Raw genomic sequence first — 22,833 nt, 5'->3', positions numbered from 1 at the left:
ATATTAAATAATATATTTAATATATATATATATATATAATATATTTAGTTTAGTGAAATTTCAAAACCCTAAGAATTCAGAATCTGAATCAGACACCCACCCCGCCACTTCACTTCACTCTTCTTCACTCTTCTTCCCAATCCCCTCAGACCAGCGACGACTAGCAAACTGGCGCCACCCCCTTCATCTTTTTCTGGCGCCAGCAGACTGGCGATGACTAGCAGCAGCACAACAGCTCCCGTCGACGCCGTCCTCCTTCCCAATTCTACTGCTACAGCCCACCGCGACGCCACCTTCCCAGACTCCACTCCGCCGCAAGCAGATGGCTAGCAGTAGCAGCCCCGTCTCGGCGAGTCCTCCCTCCGTCCAATGTAATTGTTATTTTCTTTTTTCAGTCTATTGGTGATTGCTTAGTTTTGTAGTCTTCGGATGAGTTGAGAACTTGATGTATTATGCTAATTGTAGTCCTCCGATTTCAAATACAGATAATTAGTCAATCTTCCTGCTAAAATTGTTCAAGAACACCCAAGAAATTGTTTCTGAATCTGTATTAAAAAAAGAAAGATAAATATGGCGGTTCGGTTCGATTATCGATCGAAACCGATTGGTTTTCACCGGTCCAGTGTTGGTCGATCGGTTCGGTTTGAATTCTGTACCCATCGGTTCAGTTTCGGTTTGGGTATATTGGGTCAGTTCGGTTCGGTTTTGAACCGATGCACATCCCTACCCAATAGTCATAGAATGACTCTCCTATGCTCATCTGGATAGTGCTTATATTCTTCCTTGTATTTTGGATTCGGGATGTTGAAAAGTATCTCTTAAGGAATTTCTGCTGCATGCTCTGCCATGAAGTGACGCTCCCTGTGGGCAGAGTGTATAACCACTCTCTCGCACCATCCTATAGGGAGAATGGGAACGAGATGAGGCGGATATACTCTGCCTTGTTTCCAGCTGCTTTGGCTGTGCCACACACCATCTCAAAGTCCTACAAATGCCTCTGAGGGTCCTCTCCGAGCATATCGTTGAACTTGAGCAGAATCTGTATGAACGAGTGTCGCAACTCCCAATTATCAGTGATTGTGGGCAAAGTTATGCCCAACGGTTTCAAACACCTGTTGTTTGGGAACATCATTTCCCTCAAAGTCTGCTCCGGAGGTGGATCCGTACCTCCGTTGCGTTCTTCCAGCTTGACTTGCCTCGATCCAAACAGGGCACAGGCTGCTCCTCTTCGTCCTCTGCCTCTGCCTCGACCACACAACTCTCTAAGCTTGCGCCTTGCGTTCGCCTCTGGCTCAGGATCAAACCACAAATCACTATTTTCTCCTGCAACGTTAGGTACGAACATACAAGGGCAAAATCAAAATATAAAAGAGTACTAAAATACTAGCTCGCCGATTTCCTGGCAACAGCGCTAATTTGCCGAAGCCCGTCGTTGAGACTCCGGGCAAATGATATTTATATTTTCCTATGCCCTGCAATTAAGGTTAGTTTAATGGCAAGTAATAAGGTCGAACCCATAGGGAATCGATGTATCACAGTACTCGTGTCACAAGCTTTATAATGGTTGCCCGTCTTTGGGCAAATGTGTCACTCTCCAGTCTGTGGCCAAAACAAAATTGAAATCTATCTATGGGCAATATGTAAATACTGAAAAATAAGACACAAGAAAAAAATCAGTAATAAAAAAACCCGGTCTGGGCATAGTCTTGGTGTGATATGGGATAATTCTTTCGGTCACGGGTTCAAGGATTTTCATTGTACGGTCACATATTTGGTTATGGATAGTCGTTAATAGGATGGGCCCCTTTCAGGTGTCACGTGCGCATCCTACCCCGTCCTCATCCGCGCTCTTGATATGGTCGCCCACGGGAAGTTTGCCGGATCCAAATGGTCAACAGGCATGTCCGAAGACATACTACCACTCACCCACATTTGTTGCACTATGTGGAACCGGATTTCTCCTAACTTGTTCCCACTTGTTGCTTGTAACTTGGTCGTGCCCAGAATAGTACTGACCGGAATAAAGCGCTAGGTTTGCCCAAGTTGTGTTGGTATCAGGCCAAATACTTCGGGAATGTGACTGCACAAATCTTGTGCCTATTTTGACCTCACGAATTATTATTATCTCATATCAACCTTAACTTGCCCATACCGGGCAAAGGAACTTAGCTACTCATAAACCTAAAAATAAAGGCAAAGAAGGTAAAAGAAAACATACTTAAATTGAAAATTGTCTAGGCGAAAATCAAACAAAGTACTTGCCGGCACCAACTCCGGGCATAGACAAACAAAACACAAAACCAAAAAGTAAAGTGGTTTGTGGCCATGTATCTGCCTCACAGTCACTCAACACATAAACATAAACTAAGGAAAGCTATTAAAGGAAAGTGGCCGCATAGGGGGTTGGAACTGAATCAGTGCACTCGCCGGACTTCAACTCTCAGGGCTGTCGAAGACTCTCTGAACTCCTTCTATTGGGCAGGTGCATCCATATTTATAGAGAAGGCATGGGCTAGGGCTTGGCCCAGAACAGACGGCGGCTGGGCTAGGGTTTGCATGGTTGGTTCTTTCCTTCCATGGCGTGCCCTAGGATCTGCGGAGCCTCCGGTATGGCAACGAATCTCGACTGTGGAAGGTAAGTGGATTTCCTTCCTTTTCTGGACTCAAGGGGTAGATTCACCCGCCTGTGCCTATTCACTCCAGCTGTGCCCAACTTCAACTTCTCTCTTGGCCTCTTTTCCTTTGCCTTCAATCCCATGTCTTCTGCCCATGTGGCTTTCATCTGGGACTCCTGCCCGAACATGACCCGATCCCGCGCGGTACTCGATGTGGGCACAGCTTGGGTTGTGCTCTTGTTTGAAGTCGAGTACTTGTCTCTTTCGCGGAATGGAGCATGTTCTCTCCTTGTGCCTCATGCACACTTCCTGTGCCCAAAACATGCCCTCCCAGGCACAAGCACACACAAAAACATGCAAAAAGACTCGATCTAAACCTAAAAACAGACGCAAAAAGAGCACAAAAAATGGGCTCGTCATACCGGAATGGAGCAGCAGTGGACTTCGACTTCTCAAGGATATAGAGGTAGTGACTATACTTCCGGTAGAATCACTGATCACCAACACCAAAATTCTGGTACAGAACAACAGCTCCAGATTTCTTCCAGCTGGCCGCACCAAAATTCTGGAAGGGCCTCGAGTTCTTCTCAGGAGCAACGACTGACGTAGGTTGAACAAACGGTGATGATGCAGAACACCTTCAGTGCCTTGGTTGATTAGAAGGGTGAGGTGACTCATTCTGGTCCTGTTTCTTTAGCTGATATCCAGTGCAGTGGTGTGGAACGCATTGGGCGTGGGGGGCAGGCGCAGGATGGGCTCACCGATCTTCGGGGCCCAGATTTGTTGGAATCTGCTATGCGGCCAGTGCAAAACTTGATCTATGATCAGCCTTTTGAGGGAGTATACTTCGGATGAGGAGGAGATTGCTGAAGAGCTGGAGATGGAACCTGCTCCAGGGAAGAAGGAAACTTCGGTGGAAAAAGAGAGTCAAGATAAAGGTCTTGATTTGGAGAAGGAGCAGGCTAATTTGGATATTGCTAGTCGTATTAGTCGACTAGAGGAGCAAGTAAGTCAGGGGATGCAGATGCTCTCGGAACCGAAGCGAGGACGTGGTCGTCCAAAGGGTTCGGGAAAGGGCATGGGAAGGGAGCCGATGCAGGCTGTTCTGGAAGGTAGCATAAAAAGTCGCCTCAGGAATGCGAGCAAAATGGGTTGTCAGCCGAGGGAATTTATGATTGATCTTAGCAATAGGCCTAGTTTGCATGCAATGGATAATATTGTCCCTAGTCGTTGGTCGAAAATGTATGATTATCTTGAGTTTAGGTATTAATTTGAGGTTTTTGTTAGCCTTTTTTTTATTTTACGATCTCTTTTTGAGTTTCGTGCTCTTAGTCTGCGCTTTACGCTTTCAAGAGATGTTCTTTTTTTCTTTTTCTTTTATATTAAACCTCAATTTCATCAGTATTAATTACAGTTAGTTCAATATTATGCTCCCTCCGTCCCACTAAAAGTGAAATGTATTCCATTTTGGGTCGTCCTATTATAAGGGTGACTCCAACAAAGAACTAGAATTCTAGTTTCTAAAATGCCACATCACCTTTAGAAATTTACATACTTTTTTTATCTAACAATCACTCCAACAATAAACTAGCTTCTAACTATTAAAAGGTTCCACCATATTACACAAAAAAATATTAAAGAAAAAGCATTGCATCAGATTTTCGAAAAAGAAAGAAGAAAGAAAAACAAAAAATATTAAAGTAATATGTGGAGCCCACATAAAGTAGTTTGGGAACTGGGTGCAAAGTTGCACCTGGTTTCTCGATTTTCGCAAAGAAACTGGTTTCCAAATTTTCCAACGGTAGTTTCTATTTTTTGCACCTCAAATTTGTAACCATTGGAGGCACCCTAAGTGGTCTGTTTCCATAAATGAAAAAATTTAACCCTTAAAAAAATGTAGGTCCCACCACTTTTAACAAATTTACACATTCTTCTTAATTTTCGTGTCGAAAAGTTTTGAGCCACTTATAATAGGACGAATGGAGTATTATATATTTATATATGATCTTATAATTGGTTGATTCCATTGAATGAGTAATGCATCTATAATTTTGGCAAATATCATATGTAGTCTTCGCCTAAACTAATAGATTATTCATGTATTATTGATTTAAAGATTATCTATATCTAATATATAAAAAAATTATGACCTTTTAAAAATATTAATTGTGATCATTCTGGCAATTCGTATATGTTCATTTTTAAAAATTAATGTTATGAAATATTAAAGTTTTTATTTTGTTAATGTACTACTCTATTTTTTGTAGTACAACTATAAATGTTGTATAAGATTAAAGATTTCAAAATTAATTATGTATTATATTTAGTATTTTTTCTAATTATATATATATATATATATATATATATATATAATTTTAGCTATAACTATTACCGTGCACGATGGGCAAATCTATCTAATTAGTAATATACATGCGTAATATGTTAAAATAAATTAGGCTTTGTCATGTATGTATAGGATCGTATGATACAAATTACAATAATTGAAGAGTTTTGCTTAAATTCAAGGGTTAAGTATCAATTTAACCCCTAACGTGGAGACCCTTATTACATTTAGCACCCTATGAGCAGAGGTGTGTCAACTAAACCCCTGAAGTACCTATTTTCCTCCAATTAAGCCCTCTGACTTAACAGAGAGTTAACGTCGTTAACTACTTTTATTTTTTTTATTTTTTTTATTTTGTTGGTGGTGGGACCCACACCTTCTTCTTCACCAAACTTGCCGGAAACCTAATCCACAGGGCTGATTAACTTGATTTCCGTAACCACTCTCTTTATCAAACCCTAAATTCCCAAAATTTGAATGCCTTGGGCTCACATTCTTCCCATTCACCATGGAGTAAAAATCAGTGTGATTAAAACTCGAGCCTCGTGGCGTCGGATTCCTGGACGATTGCAGCGAATAAATCTCTGCATTGGTGAGATTCGAGGGGCGCGGGGTTAGAGAAAGGCCGGAATTGGGGCCGTGAGGCCTTCTCGAGAAGATCTCCGATCTCGAGCTGATGTCATTATCGAAGCCCTTAACTTCTGGCCTTCAAATTCGCACTCACAATACCTTGTATTATCGGAGCCCCCAAACTGACGTCGGCCGCGCCACGAGTTCGACGAAGACCCTCTAGAGACGGAATTGAAACTCATTGCTCTCCTCGAAATGTTAGAAGACAGTGAAACCCTCAACTAATTTCACCAAAAAACGCAAACTTCAACCAAATCTTGAAGCCCTCGTTGTGATTTAGGGTTCTTCCTATTTCAGATAAACCCAAATTAAAAGGGGTTACTTCAGTTAGTTAATGATGGGGCCCACCAATAATAAAAAAAAACGGACGGAGTTAAGTGTCCGTTAGGGTGAGGGGCGAAATTGAAGATAATTATGTACTTTAGGTGTTTAGTTGACATACCCCTGCCCATAAGGTGCTATACGTAATAAGGGTCCCATAAGGTGCTAAACGTAATAAGGGTCTCCACGTTAGGGGTGAATTGATCATTAACCCTAAATTCAATTCAAACCCTCAATAAGAATAAGTTCTCTTTGATTGCAAATTTTTTTATTTAAAAAAAAAACGAGTAAATTTTATCAAATTTTAGCTGCCCAAAAAATATTTCCATCATGCCAATTGAAATTATCCACCTATTAAATATGTGAAAAAAGTCCAAGATTAAACAAATGATGAAAATATGAAAAAAAAATAATCTTATCTATGGTTAAATACAAACTTGAATCTTATTAAAATGAGATTAAATAAAAATACAAACTCGAATATAAACACATACTAATTTTACAAGGTATATATTATGTTATATATCTTATGTGAGCATTTTACGTAAGCTCTGCTCACGTTTAGTCCATGTTAATGTTATCACTTTTGTTTTATATATTTATTTTGATTCTAATACCGTATAAAATATTATTGAGATTATTAAGTTTATAAAGTACATAAAAAAACAAAAAAAAAATTGAAACTCGATTTGTTCTTTTCATTAGTTATTTAAAGTTGAATGGAAAATGAACAAATTGAACTTTAATTTTTTTATATAATTTATGAAATCAATAACGATTTATAAGTTATTATAATCAAAATAAAATTATAAAACAAAAAGATAACACTATTGTGTGCTAAACATAAGCGATACATAATGTGTTCACATAAGGTATAATTATTTATGAGGTATTAAAAAAGATTGAAATTGTTTGCTCTTTTTGTTATCAACAACCACTCCAACCCCCAATAATCAAACATTTTCAATATTTAATTAATTTATCTATCTTTTGTCGCCAATATTCATTTCACTCCAATCATACATATTTTAAAATATTTATTCACAGCCACTCCAACTACATGCAATATTTTATATAATTATTATGTATTACCTTTTAAGCATAAGAATTACATATAATAAAAATAAAATAAAAATTATAATTATAACAAAAAATATTAAATATACAAAAAGTAAAATTGAGCAACAAAATAGAAAATACATCAATACCAAGAAATCGCAAACTAAACTAATCCTAACATAAGTTACAATAATTACAAAAAAAATAATATTGTGCTTCAAACAAATAAAGAAAAATTACACATTTAATTTTCATGCTCAAACTTTTGCCAAATATAGGTTTTCTTTTTTTCTTCTTTTATATAAGCTTTATTTTAATAAAAAAAATTAAGTAATTTTTTAAGCATTGCGAGCTTCTCTATCATGAAGTTTTGCTCTATTTTTTTTATTGTAAAAGTAATGTTAATATGAATGTTGATAAACATAATGCTAAAAACATTCAAGATAACATGGCGCATAATTTAAATAACATATAAGATATTTTTTTAACGGGTAATATATATATATATATATATATATATATATATATATATATATATATATATAGGAATGGATCATATAGATCCCAATGCTTATAATAGATCCGTAGATCCAAATCTAGACCACACATTTATAACATGTGGCGCATCAAGATGCATAAAGGCATTTCAAGGCAAAATCTGGAGAGAGGTAAAATTGGAATGTAATTTTCAGATTTAATAATTAAAAAAAATATTTTTTTTTTAGATTTTCTCAAAATAGATATATTTTAGATGCATATAGTTTCACACAAAGATGCATAAAGTTTTCACATGAAATGCATGACTTTGAACAGAAAAATGCATTTGATTTTTACAGTTTTGGTATTTTCACCACCCCACCCCGCACCACCCCCCAACCCACCCCACACCACCCCCAACCCTCCTCATTACCACCCCCCAAAATAGTCATGTTTCACATGCATATAAAATCAAACAAAAGTGCATAAAGATTTTACATAAAAATGCATTAAATTAATCAAAAAATGCATTTCATTTTAATAAATCTGGTATTTTCGCCACCCCACCCCTGCCCCACCCCCACCCCCACCCGCCCCCCCACCCAATTTGTTTTTAAACTGATTTTCTGACCACTGACCCCCCCCCCCAATTTTTTTTTTCAAAACTAATTTTCTGATTGTTGAGTCGCTGACCCACCCACCCCCCCGGCACCTCCCACCCACCCCCCCCCCCAAATTTTTTTTTTTAAAAAAAATGATTTTCTGACCGCTAACCCCCCACCCACCCTCCAGCCCAAAAAATAATTATATTTTTTCAAAAAATGTAATGCATTTTTGTGTGAAAGTATATGCATTTCTGTGCGAAAGTATATGCATGTAAAACATGTAATTTTTTATGCATGTAAAAATCAGTTTTTCAAAAAAAAAAAAAATTTGGGGAGTGGGGGGTCAGTGGTCAGAAAATCAGTTTTTGAGAAAAAAAAAATTGGTGGGGGTGGGGGGTGGGGGTAGGGGTGGGTGGTTAGTGGTCAGAAAATCAGTTTTTAAAAAAATAATTTTTTTTTTTGGGGGGGGATGGGTGGGTGGGTGGGGGGGTTCAGGGGTGGGGTGGGGTTCAGGGGTGTGGGGGGTGGGGTTGGGGTGGGGTGAAATCTTATGCATTTTTATATGAAACTTTATGCATTTTTATATGAAAGTTCATGCATTCTCGTATGAAACTTTATGCATCTAAAATATACCTATTTTGAGAAAATCTATTTTTTTTTTAATTTCGAAAATTACATTCCAATTTTACCCCTCGTGAGTGCCTCATGGCGAAGTTTATTATGTTAATCAACATTACAAAGTACAGTATGAGATCTCTTGGTGATCAACCCTTACAAATTAGTTGTCTAAGATTAAAATACTAACTGTACCTAGATGGTTGATACGACATAGAAAACTAACAGTCAAACAACCTAATGTAAAACGATCAAATAAACAACATGCTATGCTCCATTGGCATTCAACCTCTTGTACGATTTCTCAGTGACTCCACGGATCTTTCATTACCCATTAACCGTGAGTTGCTAGCTCGAACTTCTTTATATATTACCGAAATGTGTTTTCATAAAGTGGCATTATTTTGATTAATGCTAACAATTGGATTTGAACGGACGTTACACCAATTATACATAAGTGTGTCTTCTTGATCATTCCAACATTTTGAACCGCTAGCAATATTTGTGTTTGTAGGGTGGGCATTTTTAATGAGTGATATAACAAATGTGGTGTTTATTTACAAAGGGAAAAATATGAATTTTGATATTTTTTAATTAAACATGTAAAAAATATTAAGATTTTATCTTAATATTTAAATTAAATATACACCGCTAATACTTACTCCGTCCCAATAATAACTTCTCAAATTTTCTTATTGGGCGTCTCATTTATAATATCTCAATTAAAAAAAATATATAATTTACTTTATTTACTTTCTCTATCTCTCTCATCATTTACTTTTTCACCACTCTCTCTACCTCTTTCCTCATTTATTTTAAGTCTTAATGGGTGAAACTACTCACATTCATAACTTATCTATTAAAACTATCCATCCATATAATAAATATACTCAATCTACCCAAAAGTAAAGTGATGTTGATGAGCTTGCATTGTTTTTTGTAAAAGTTCTTATACAATTGTACTTGTGTAAGAAAAATATAAGATTGTTAGTTGAAAATTGTACAAAATCTGAAAAGAGGCGTTTATTGCTAACTCGCGTCACTTTGTAACCGTAATAGACCGTAGGTTTGAAAATTAAAAAAAAATTAGGGCACATTTGTGTTATAAAAACATTAATACGAAGTCGAAAAAAATACAAAATTAATTATATTATGAAATAAAAAAATTCCGAAGCTAATGGCTTAACTAGCCGCCGATAACTCTTAGCCGTCGTCACTAACTGCGAGGATAATTTTCCTACGGCTAGTGACGACGGCTAAGGATTATCGGCGGCTAGTGATATATTTAAATGTAAATTATGTCTAGATGTAAATATATCACTAGCCGCCGATAACTCTTAGTCGCTGTCACTAGCTGCGGGGATAATTTCCCGGGGGCTATGGGTTAAGCCATCAGCTTTGAATTTTTTTTATTTCATAATATACATAAGTTTGTATTTTTTCGTCTTCGTATTAATGTTTTTATAACACAAATGTGCCCTAATTTTTTCAAACCTACAATATATTAGGGTTACAAAGTGATGTGAGTTAGCAATAAATGCATATTTTGTACAATTTTTAACTAATAATCTTACACTTTTCTTACATAATTGTACTTGTGTAAGAAAGTGTAAAAAACTTTTACAAAGGATAATGCAAACCTATTAACATCACTTTAGTTTTGGGTAGATTGAGTATATTTATTATAAGGGTGGTAGTTTTGAATTTTTGATAGATAGATTATGAAAGTGGGTAGTTTAAATTTCAACCCTTTTTAATTATCTCTTACTTTATCTACATTTTCTTAATTTCAATGCCCCATTTTTTACTTTTATTTTGAAATGTTATTATTGGACGGAGGGAGTGATATAAAAAGTTTTACTTTTTATCCAAAAATTAGAGAGATTAATAGTTTTCCTCTCCATTGATGCAAATATCGTGGTCCATCGATAGTAGGCAGCAAGAATCAATTTCTTTTAAACTCTTATTATAATCTACATAGCTGGTCGGCCACACACAAAAGTGTATTTTATTATTTTATTTTATTTTCATAAATTAACAAGTAAATAAAGAGATTTAAAGATCGCATCACGATAAATTTGAACCCATAACCTCTGATTTTGGACATTGACCACCTATCGCTAGACCAACACACACTGTTGCAATTTTTAATTTAAAAGAAACTTGATACACCATGTCCATAGAAATTTAATGATCGAGACCCAAAATCAAAGATCTCATATTCAAATTTACCACCATACGATCTTTAAAATTATTGAAGTCAATAACAACAATGGCGACAATAACCGCAATAATAATAATAATAAGAGTTAATTTTCTATAAGTATACGAACTATACTCAAATTTTGATTTCTGACCAAACCTATTTTTTGTTTATAACATACTAAATTTTTATATTTTTGGAATTTAACCTGAGCTGAAAGTTCGCTAGCTAATAATTTGATTGTCTGAATTTTGATGGACAATTCGAAGATACAATTCAAAAGTTCTTAATGGTATTATCTTTTCAATGATACTTATATTATTCCATGTTGGTCACGTAAAAAGAAAATGACATGAAAATTAAAGTCATAAAACTCTACAGAATAAAAAAAAAAAAAAAAAAACAAAAAAAAAAAAACAAAAACTCGATAGCATTGTTCGAGGAGGGGCACAGATAGCAGAAAATCCCCGTTTACCAAAGTCCAATAAATTCACACTCGTACATCACAAATCACACTAGTCTAGTAATCCTCTCTTTCTCTCTCTCTCACCATGATCATCCCCCTTCTCACAGAGGCAATACCCACCCTCACAGTAAAGGTAACCAACATTCCACCGATAGCCATAGCCAAAGACCTCCAAGCATTCCTGGAGTCCGTACTCGGAAAAGGCACGGTATTCGCTGTCGAAATCTTCACGGAGCGTGAGAACTGGAAGTCGAGAGGCCATGGCCGCGTCCAATTCGAGAGCCCAGAAGCCAAAATCGAAGCTTTATCACTCTCCCACCACAGGAAGCTCATTTTCAAAGGGTTTTATCTCTCAGTCACTCACTCATTGGAGGAAATCATCATTCGACCCGTGGACCCCATATACCGGGTCGGAGACGGCGGCGGTTTGGTCCTATTCGCCGGCATTATGATTAGGGCTGATTGCATGGGGACTTTGGAATCTTGGAATGGGATGAAGCTTTGGTTTATGCCTGAGAGGAAAAAGATCCATTTTTTCGTGGACCATGGGGGTGAAAGTTACAAATTAGAGGTGCAATTTGGGGATGTGTTGGAGAGTAGAGGGTGTTGTTTGGGTGGGGGTGATATGAAAGTTGACGCCATTCTCTTGAAGGTACGATTTGTTGCATTTTTGAGTGATTTGGATTTCTGTTTTTGAGGTTTTGCGATTTTCTGTAGTGTTTTGTTTCACTCAATTTCTGGGTGTTTGTGCGCTAATTCTCCTTTACAATGTGGTGATGATTCTACTTTGTTGATGCAGTAAGGGGTGTTTACTTTTGAGGGTTGGCGTAGAAAGATAAAAGTAGTATATGCTATAATCCATTGTTTACTTAGATACAGTGGGATATCTCAAGACCCTTGATAATTTCTATCATTTGAGCTAATTTTGCTTGATTCATATCCCATTGAAAGGGTAGGATTAGAGAAATCCTTGTGATGAGGGTCTCGTGAAAAGTAAATGTCCCCTAATAGTATAGTTAATGTTTAATTTGTGTGGTGATCAAGTTCTGTTGTTCTTGATTTGATTCCCGGAGTAGGGTTCTGGTTTTCATGGCGGTTGGTGTTTTGTGTTTATTGAATGCAAGTTTGATCTGAATGATGAATTAATGGAGACATGAACCCAGTTGGTGCCTAATTGGCTAAGAGCATCCGCAATGGGGTTACTTGATAGCCTACTTGATAGTGGTTGTGTTATTGAGTAGGTAGTACTGCATTGGGGTTACTTGATAGTCTACTTGATAACATTAGTTTTGATTTTATGTTTTTCATTTAAATTTAATTGCTCAAATTTAAATAACACAATTTATTTCAAATTTAAATTGCATTAATTATAAAATCCTAAATATTACATAAAACTTTAATAAAATAAAAAAATAAAAAAAAACAAAAAAAAAAAACAGCCATTGGAAATTAAAATAAATTTTTTATTTATTTGAGGCTCGAGTGCTACCCGAGCACTCGAGTAATGCTCGAGGAAACAGCCATTGCAACGCCATACACGAAGAAATTGCCTTACTCGAGTAATGCTCGAGGAGCTGCGTTGCCAATGCTCTAATAGGCTAGTACACTAATTTCTTGAAGTTTGGTTGCTGTTGAGTTAGTTATGATTGATATATATGGTTGTACCACTCAGCTAATGTAGAAGCTTGTTCCCCAAGGAGATCTGTGTAAGGTTAGCTGCACTTGTCCTTAATAGATGTATGGACATATGAGACACGTTTGGATTGCTTGTATCTGATAATAAGATGTGGAGAAGCAGTAACTAAAGTTGAAGATTTGTAATGGTTTATTTGAGTTGAAAATCAAATGAAGAAAAGTGCTTTGTTTCGACTTGTTGGCACATTAGGTTTATTGCTTTTGAATCTTTTTCATTCTCAATTCGAAGAGAGCTAGTTGGTTATTGTGACAAATGTTTAAAATTACTTGTGCTTTAACAAACAAGCAATTGCAGAAAGATAGTGATTTGATTGCATGTATATTCTATGAAGGCTGTACTTAGCTTTTTGTGTTGTTATTTATGCTCATAGCTGTGCCATTTCTTTGTTTTCATTTTGTACCTGTTTCATTTATTGACTACTGATGTCCAAGTTGAAGTCTTCTTTGTTCTAGGACTATAGTTCACGTGTTGATACTTTTCTGTTTGGAATTGTTTGTTTTATTAGAATTTGTATAAGTAAATTCTAGTTGCAGTCTAGCTTTATTCTTCCCTTTCTGTTCCCCCAGCTTAGACATGCACCAAAGATATTCAAAAAGGTTTCTGGGCCAAAGATTGCATCAAGATTCACTACTGACCGGTATCACATCTGCAAAGAAGATTATGACTTTATATGGGTTCGAACAACTGATTTTTCGAGTATGAAGTCAATTGGATATTTGTCCTCACTCTGTTGGGAGATTGAAGAAGGATTCTCAAATTTAGACCTATACACTTCTTTGCCATATTACACAAAAGAGGTGACTGAACTAGCGTTTGAGGAAGTACAATTTAACCATGCCTCGGATTTAGTTCCAATTGTGAAAAACGACTCAGTTTTTCAAGTAGCTTACGAGGTTCTTTTTCAGCTTAATTCACTGGTGCATTGTCAAAAGTTGAGCCTTGCTGCGGTTAACACCGATCTTTTTCAGATCCTTAGCAGATTAGACATGGATACTGCTCTATTAATTCTTAAGGAAATGCACAAGTTGCACTCTACTTGTTATGAACCCAAGTCATTTTTCGAAAACCAACCTTCCATTACCACTCACAATCGCAAGAATCTTCCTTCAGCGGCTTTTAAGAGACTGATTGAGCATAACATAATGAGCTGTCATAGAGTTCTCGTGACTCCAACTAAGATATTCTGCTTGGGTCCCGAACTTGAATCCTCAAACTACATTGTGAAGAACTTTGCTAAATATGCTTCAGACTTCATGAGAGTTACGTTTGTTGATGAAGATTGGGGCAGGCTTTCCCCAGGTGCAGTTTCCACAAGCATAATGAAGGGCATCTTTGCAAAGCCTTATAAAACAGATATTTATCGTAGAATACTCTCTGTTCTCCAGGATGGGCTCGTTATTGGAGACAAAAAGTTTGAATTCTTGGCCTTTTCCGCCAGTCAGCTGCGTTCGAACTCAGTTTGGATGTTTGCTTCGAACGATCGTGTCAAAGCAGAAGATATCAGAGAGTGGATGGGATGTTTCAACAAGATCCGGAGCATCTCAAAATGTGCAGCGAGGATGGGTCAGTTGTTTAGCTCGTCGATGCAAACTCTGAAGGTGATCCCGCGGGATGTTGAGCTTATTCCTGAGATCGAAGTAGTTTCTGATGGAGTGAAGCATTGTTTCTCTGATGGAATTGGAAAAATTTCCATTCCATTCGCTAGAGAAGTTGTCAGGAAGCTGGGCTTGTCTCATATCCCATCGGCATTTCAGATCCGCTACGGTGGCTATAAAGGGGTGATAGCTGTCAACCGGCATTCCTTCCGGAAGCTTTCACTACGAAGCAGCATGCTTAAGTTTGAGTCCACCAATTGTATGCTCAACATTACAAAGTGGAGCGAGTCCCAGCCGTGCTACTTGAACAGGGAAATTATTACATTGTTATCGACTTTGGGAGTCAAGGATAGCGTGTTTTTGGCAATGCAAGACGAGCAACTACAACTGCTGGGAACAATGCTGACGGACGCCAAGGCAGCGCTGAACGTGTTGGAGAGCACTGGTGGGGGTGATATGAAAAGCTCCATGGCAAGAATGTTGCTCCAAGGCTATGACCCGAGAAACGAGCCGTATCTTCTGACAATGCTACAGTCATATCTCGAGAACCAGATCTCCGATATAAGAAGCAGGTGCCGCATCTTTGTCCCAAAAGGCCGTGTTTTAGTTGGGTGCCTAGACGAGTCTGGGACTTTGGAGTACGGCCAGGTTTTTGTTCGACTAACTATGAATACAGCCGAGTTGGAGGGTGGAGATCAGCCGTTTTTCCAAAGGGTGGATGAGACTACTTCCATCCTGAGAGGCAAAGTTGTTGTCACCAAAAACCCATGCCTCCATCCAGGCGATGTCAGAGTTCTCGAAGCAGTATACGACATTAAACTACAGGAGGATAATATGGTCGATTGCCTTGTTTTCCCCCAGAAAGGAGAAAGGTACATTTTTCTTTCTTTCTTTGGTTCTTACTTCTTAGCTATACGAGTTTCAGTTAGGAACTGAAGCAATGTTTTTGCAGGCCTCATCCGAATGAATGCTCCGGTGGAGATCTTGATGGTGATCTCTATTTCATAAGCTGGGACGTAGATCTTGTCCCACCTCGAACTGTGACCCCGATGGACTACACTGGACGACGACCACGCATCATGAACCATGAAGTGACCTTAGAGGTAGTATGCAACTTCCTTGCTTCTTTCTTGTTTTTACTTTACAGTGTAGCAGTTTCCATACCTATTTCTCTGCAAACTTTTTCAGGAAATCCAAACGTTCTTCGCCGATTACATGATCAGCGACACTCTGGGCGCGATCTCTAACGCGCATTTGGTCCACGCGGACCGTGAACCCGAAAAAGCTCTGAGCCCCAAATGCCTTGAGTTAGCAAACCTTCATTCGATGGCAGTTGACTTTGCGAAAACGGGCGCTCCGGCTGAGATGCCGAGATACCTAAAGCCGAGAGAGTTTCCGGATTTCATGGAGAGGTGGGAGAAGCCCACGTACGTCTCACATGGCGCATTAGGCAAGCTCTATCGAGCCACCGTTCAGTTCATCCAGAAAATGAAGACAAACCCTGACCTCCCGGACGAGATCCCACCGAATGCATTTGATCCCGATCTTGTTGTTGATGGCTACGAGTCCTTCGTTGCAGCTGCGGAATGCCACAAGGAACAGTATCTGGACAGGATGAATGCGCTTTTCAGCTATTATGGAGCGGAGAGCGAAGTGGAGATACTGACGGGGAATCTGCACCGGAAGTCGGCGTACTTGCAGTATGACAACCGGAGGTACGGGGAGGTGAAGGAGCGGATCTTGGTGTCGGTGAAGAGCTTGATGAAGGAGGTGAAGGGGTGGTTCAGGAGTAGCTGCGAGGGCGAGGGCGACGGTGAGGGCGACGGCGAGGGAGACGGCGACGGCGAGGGCGAGGGCGACGGCGACAAACAGCAGAAGCTGGCATCGGCATGGTATTACGTGACGTACCACCGGAACTACTTGCGTGGCAGCCGGAACTGCCTAGGGTTTCCATGGAGTGTGGGTGATGTTTTGATGGACATAAAGGAAGCTAAAAATAAGATGCTGATTGAGTACCCTGTTGCATGACATGGGCGGGAAACGCTTTGGGATGATGCTGTTTATGTATGTGTATATATTTCATTCGGTGTAGCATCTACTTACGAGTGTATGGGATTGGCAGCGAGCAGGTGCTCGTTGGATCTTGCCTTAAAAATCAAGACTTTTAGCTATTCTGCAATTACAACATGTGTAAATAATTGCCTTAATCTCACAACAATATTGCTCAAGCACTGTCTTTAATCTCCAATCTAGCCGGGGAATAAAATGGGCATGTGGTTTCACAATAATTAAATATGGTGTTATAATTGAACCAATCACACAACCATTCTATGATTACAAAATAATTTAAATGTTACAAGTTCTTGAATTATTGAATTCTATGTTAGTGATAAACACTATACACTTATGTAATGTTGAAATCAGAAACAATAACATCATTGATAGGAAACTTGAGTTCAATTATACGGATGGATTATTGTGGAAATATACCATCCTTATTTCCACGACCTTCGTAAATCGATTTTTTGTACTCACTATCATTGCTTCACGACAACTAATGAAGATGATATGGAGTACATAGGGAGAGGTTCAAATAAGAACCACTAAATAAAATTAGAACAGAGAACCATTTTAAACCATTCGATCATCAAGATCTACGGTAGATGCATCATCTTGGTGGATGAATGTAGATCATGGGTTCGAATCCTGAAGGGAGCAAAAAATTTATTATTTTCGGATGCATTAAATTTAATAGCGAATGCATTAATTTATATAGTAGATGCATTGATTTTAATGGTTCTTATGTTCTCACGATAAGTGTGGTTCTCACTATAACCGCACCCGTAGTAAATATTTTTATTTAATTAATTTTGAGTTTATGGAATCCACATGCGGCGGCGTAGCCTGGGGGGCTGAAGTCCCCTCCCAAATTTTGAGTTTTTTTTTATAATATATATATATATATATATATATATATATATATATATATATGTGCGGTTATAGTGAGAACCACAATTATCGTGAGAACATAAGAACCAATAAAATTAATGCATCTGCTATACAAATTAATGCATCCGTTATTAAATTTAATGCATCCGAAAAAAATAATTTTTTTGCTCCCTTCAGGATTCGAACCCAACACCTGCATCCATCCACCAAGATGATGCATCCACCGTAGATCTTGATGATCGAATGGCTTAAAATGGTTCTCCGTTCTTATTTTATTAGTGGTTCTTATTTGAACCTCTCCCTATATATATACATATATATATATAGGGTAGGGTTAATATAAAAACCCCTCTTAAGATGAAAACTAGGAACCAATTTAAAACCATTGATTTAAATAAAATAGAGGGCTGAGATTAAACTACAGATGCACAATTTCGATTGCATAGATGCACAGTTTCAATTGCATAGATGCACAATTTCGATTTGCTTGAGTATTTTGCATTGTTGGTTTCAATTGCATAAATTGCATATTTTTTAATTGCACAGTAAAATATAATAGATGCACAGTTTCTTTTGTTGACTAAATCCTAACCATTAGATCTAATATTTAAAAGGTCAAGATTAGGTTCCTAGTTCTCATTTTAACAGAGGTTTTTATTAGAACCTCTTCCTATATATATATATATATATATATATATATATATGTTTATATTATAAAAGAAATTTGTTTTAGAAAAGTTGACTAGCTTGTTATATTCTTCCATTTATAATTAATTTAAGGATAATTGTGTTATTTAAAACTATATAATCTATAAAAATATTATACATTATTATCACTATTATGCTTGTCTTTTATTATTATTGATTCTAGTTTGTAATTTATTGAAAATATTGTTCATTATTATTGCTATTATGCTTGTCTATTAATAAAAAATGCCTAAAATGTACGAAATGACAAAAAAAAAGTTTGTAATGTATTGAAATTAATTTGTAATATATTGAAACTATATAGTATATGAAAATGTTGTTCTTTATAATTACTATTATGCTCGTCTTTTAATAAAAAATGCTTACAAATACAGAATGTCCCAAAAAAAATTATAATGTATTGAAACTAATTTGTTATATATTTAAATTATATAATCTACGAAAATGTTGTTCTTTATTATTTACTATTATGCTTGTCTTTTAATAAAATAATGTCTTAAATATACGGAATGTCCAAAAAAAAATTCTCGGGGGCTACCGTCCCCGAACCCCGTGTAAGTTCAGCCCCCTCCCAAATTAATTCATGGCTCTGCCACTGCACATGCCACGGACGGTCACTACTTTTGGTGCGTAGTGCAAACTATACAAGATATGTGAACTAAAATTGAAAAATTAATTGTGACGGGCTCAAGCACGTTAATAAGATCTGAGCATAAGATATTTGACCTAAAAATTACCGATTTTTTGTTTTAAATGGACAAGATGATATAATTATAAAATGATTTTTTTTTTCAATTAGAATTAAAAAAGACATTTAAATATAATTAAATAAGCAACTCGCACACTAGATCACTATAAAGGTGGAAAGGACCACTACCCACACAAAAGTGGAAAAAAAAAACTACATGGCACGCAGACGGAATGTATTGATTTTTTTGGGACAATGTATTGATTTTTTTGGGACTCGAACCCAAGACCTTTGGCCTTAGGCATTAACCCCTTACCGCTTGACCAACACACGCACACAAGAACATTGATTTTTAATTTACCAACGAAGTGCATTTCAATTGGTAAGACATTTACCCTTTAATCAATAGGTAGAAAATTTGTATCATCGTGAAAAAATGAAAAATCATTATTAATCATCTTTAGTTAAAAAAATATCAAATTTTTGATTTATTATTCTCTATAGTTATTGGCTTCAAATTTTGAGCATTAAGAAAATAGGTCATTTTAGGTCATGAAGAATAATAAAGAAGCAGCACCCATCATCTTCGAATATACCTCACTAAATGAGATAATGCTAAAAATTATTGACAAAAAAGAAAGCATCATTTCCAATTTGACTAATCCACATCAAAACTTTATACCGCCAACACGAAACAACAATAATTAAATCCAGGAATCACATAAAACAAAACATTAAATCCCTAAAGCTTGCACGCATACATATATATGTATATACACAAATACTTTAAAGCCAAAAAGAAAATGAGTCCTACATCGATGAGCTGTAAGTTAATCATAATAGCGTAGTGCGCGCCTACCCAGCAACATCCATCCTTCCTTCACCCACAAAATCATTTGCATTTTAGATAAAAATTAAAATACAGTATGTAATTCACAAACAGTCACAAATGTATAAAATACTTACAAAATAATTGAAAATTGTGGCACAGATAAAATTAAGAGCAAGTGAGGCGTGTAGAGCTAGACGAAGGTGGGCCCGTCGTTGCCGAGGTCCATCGAGCCCTTGGCGTATCTGGACGAGAAATTGCGCGATGCGTAGTAGTAGCCGTCCACGTCATCCCCTTCCGGTGTGAAATCCCCAGAGTGCCCCGGCCCCTCGTCGAAATTCATGGCGTAGCTCAAGGGGTCGTATTGGAAATTGGCGTGCTTGCCGACGCTCCGGTTCCGATTGAAGCGGCGGATGAACGTCTTCCAGCGGGGGCCGGCGACCAGCTCCGACCACTCGCGGATCTTCATCACCGCGCCCACGCCCCGCGACCAGAGGGAGGAGGTCTCGGCGGGGCGTATCCTCTGCCACCATGTCAGCCCGGTGGAGGTGCTCTGCTGCCGCTCGAAGCACGGCAGGCTGAAGCAGCCGCGGCGCCGCCCGCGGAAGAGCGTTTCGGAGGATTCGTCGACTGCTTCCGTGGTTTGGATCGGAGATTCACGAGACTCCATGTATTCCGTATCATATATACTTGTATCTAATATATGTGAGGTGGAGAGTGTTATGATTCTCTCACTCCACTCTCTCTCTCTCCCTAATCTCGATATGTATGTGTTTGTGAGCTCTGGTTTTGCTGCAAATAACGGCTGGATAATTATTGGTATCGTAAGGGGGGAGTTTGGTGGGTAAAAAGGTAATTGGACCGAACAAAGTGGGACCGGATTTGGGTCGAACCGGGCTCGGACTATCTAGTTACGTGTCAAGAGATAAGGTTGAGAGTTCACTACACACTTCTTCGCACCAATTATTATTATAATTCAAATTTATGGTTTTTAATCACATTTTTTCTCTGAATAAATTTAAAACATCATTAGCGGTAGATTCAAATTGAATTTTTTTAACATTTAAGTATTAACCATTTTATCAATAGACTAAAACATTTAAACATACTTAATTATATCATTTTCCTCTTCTAATACTCATTTAAAAATAACATGAATTTTAAGAAATTAATTAAATATATAGTAGAATAAGGATCTCATTTATTAAAAAGGAAAAATGAATACTCGTTTAAAAGGATATGAATACCCGTTTGAGAGAGATAGAAAAAGTATTTGATTTGTCTATAAATTTTACTATTAAGATTAAAAACTTATTCGTCATACCTAGTTTTCTTCGCAAACAAAATTTGTGTAAGTTGTTTTGTAACATTAGTTTGGATGAAAGATAGGGGTAATTGCCCTTTTGACTTGAGAGGTAATTGCATTTCAATAAATAAACAATCAATATACTAAACATATGTCTAAAATATCGACATAGCTTAAACAATCAATATACTAAACAACATAGTTGACTATCTACTCCATTTAAACTAATTGTGATAACATTAACTTGTCAAATTAAGCTAGTCACCATGATATTAATTACAAAAAAAGTAAAAAAAAAAAATAATAATAACAATAATAATAATAATAATAATAATAATAATAATAATAATAATAATAATAATAATAATAATAATAACCGCTGTTTGAAAATGAGAACAATTGATGTGCAAAAATTTTGATGAAAAATTATGTATTTTTGTATAATTACCCCTAAAATATAGTAATTGAGTAGATTTAAATTCAAATCTTCATCCATCTCATCGTGCAACAGTTTGATACTAGTTTTTTAATAAAAATAATTAGTAGTTAAGATTAGGAAAAACCAAGGCCTAACCCTGATTTAAACTATGTTTAACTAGAATAGACATTAGACCAACAACTAGACTGCAAAAAGAGTTTCACAGAAATACTCCAAATCAGAGTCGGATTTAGCATGTAACCGAAAATGATTTAACTGGCTATATATCATTATAGTTGGAGCCCTCTAAAAATAAATAAACAGATGACTGTTGGAAGACAGCCACCAACCTTGCCAGAAAATAATATTTGTAAAAGACAACAGTCGCCTTTAACTAAAGCCCAAGATATGCTAAAATAGGATTATTTAACCAAATTCAGAATATTTTAAGAAGCTTGATGACAAAAACTAAACTAACTTGAGCCTCAGCCTCTACAGTAGCTGTACCAGATGTTTGTTCATAAGTTTATTATGTTCTCAATTTGCAATACATATATACACACACGCACACAACTTTTTTTGAAGACAAACATACACATATAAACCATATGTGTGGGTGTGGGTGTCTGTGGGATGGACATTAGATAGTAGAATATTCACCCAAAGAAGAAAAAAATCTGAAAGACAAAAACTTACAATAAATAGGAACATAAAATGGAAATGTAGACTGGGAGTCAATAACAGAGAATGTGCATATCAACATGTTACATCATATTAATCTCCCAAACACAAAAATCTGCAGAAATTGCCAATTTCTACTAAAGGGGGCCAATACATATGATAAGGATATGCACCTAATATACCATCAAATATTTGTTGAGACACACTTTTGTTTTCATTAACTAACCTCTTCACCATGTTCATGTAGTATCACATTCATGACAATCGACAGATCAAATAGAATATCCGAGTGAGAAACCTATCGTATCCAACAAGTTTATACGATTATAGATGAGTCATTCTCACAGAAAACCAACACGAAGATACACATTAAAGAGCTGACTAGAAACAAGTAGATGTGATATATCCCAACCAATAGAAAGGTTGCAGGGACATTTAGGCGGTATAATCAAAGCATATTAGAGAGTAGATTATTCATTCTGACTTGAGTAGCTAGGTTAGGTCACAACTAGTCAAACAAAAAACATTGTCACAAATCAAATAATAAAAGATTCATTGCATTTAGAATGCATGATGCCTTAGAACTTTTCCAATATAATTTCTATCCTAACTAAATCCCTCATATATA

General features: G+C 36.8%; 2 protein-coding genes across 3 annotated transcripts; one reads left to right on the top strand and one right to left on the bottom strand.

Moving 5' to 3' along the window:
- The first annotated feature begins 11,308 nt into the window (after window positions 1-11,308).
- Window positions 11,309-16,919, top strand: LOC131021192 (RNA-dependent RNA polymerase 2). Its single transcript, XM_057950291.1, has 4 exons — window positions 11,309-11,987; window positions 13,598-15,498; window positions 15,579-15,729; window positions 15,815-16,919. Exons 1-4 carry the CDS (start codon window positions 11,421-11,423, stop codon window positions 16,652-16,654), a joined length of 3,459 nt encoding a protein of 1,152 aa, XP_057806274.1. The 5' UTR covers window positions 11,309-11,420; the 3' UTR covers window positions 16,655-16,919.
- A 2,705-nt stretch (window positions 16,920-19,624) lies between these two features.
- LOC131021191 (uncharacterized) lies at window positions 19,625-20,849 on the bottom strand. Of its 2 annotated transcripts, none has more exons than XM_057950290.1 (2): window positions 19,934-20,849; window positions 19,625-19,849 (listed from the first exon to the last, which is right to left on the bottom strand). In XM_057950290.1, exon 1 carries the CDS (start codon window positions 20,468-20,470, stop codon window positions 19,994-19,996), a length of 477 nt encoding a protein of 158 aa, XP_057806273.1. In that variant the 5' UTR covers window positions 20,471-20,849; the 3' UTR covers window positions 19,625-19,849; window positions 19,934-19,993. The 2 variants fall into 2 exon arrangements, with proteins under 2 accessions (XP_057806273.1, XP_057806272.1); XM_057950289.1 differs by having other exon boundaries at window positions 19,938-20,849.
- Window positions 20,850-22,833: the final 1,984 nt, after the last annotated feature.

This window comes from Salvia miltiorrhiza, chromosome 4 (assembly GCF_028751815.1).
Source record: "Salvia miltiorrhiza cultivar Shanhuang (shh) chromosome 4, IMPLAD_Smil_shh, whole genome shotgun sequence".
NCBI classification, from domain to species: Eukaryota; Viridiplantae; Streptophyta; class Magnoliopsida; order Lamiales; family Lamiaceae; genus Salvia; species Salvia miltiorrhiza.
The sequence above is the reverse complement of the archived record's forward strand: the minus strand, read 5'-3'. Positions and strand labels throughout refer to the sequence as shown.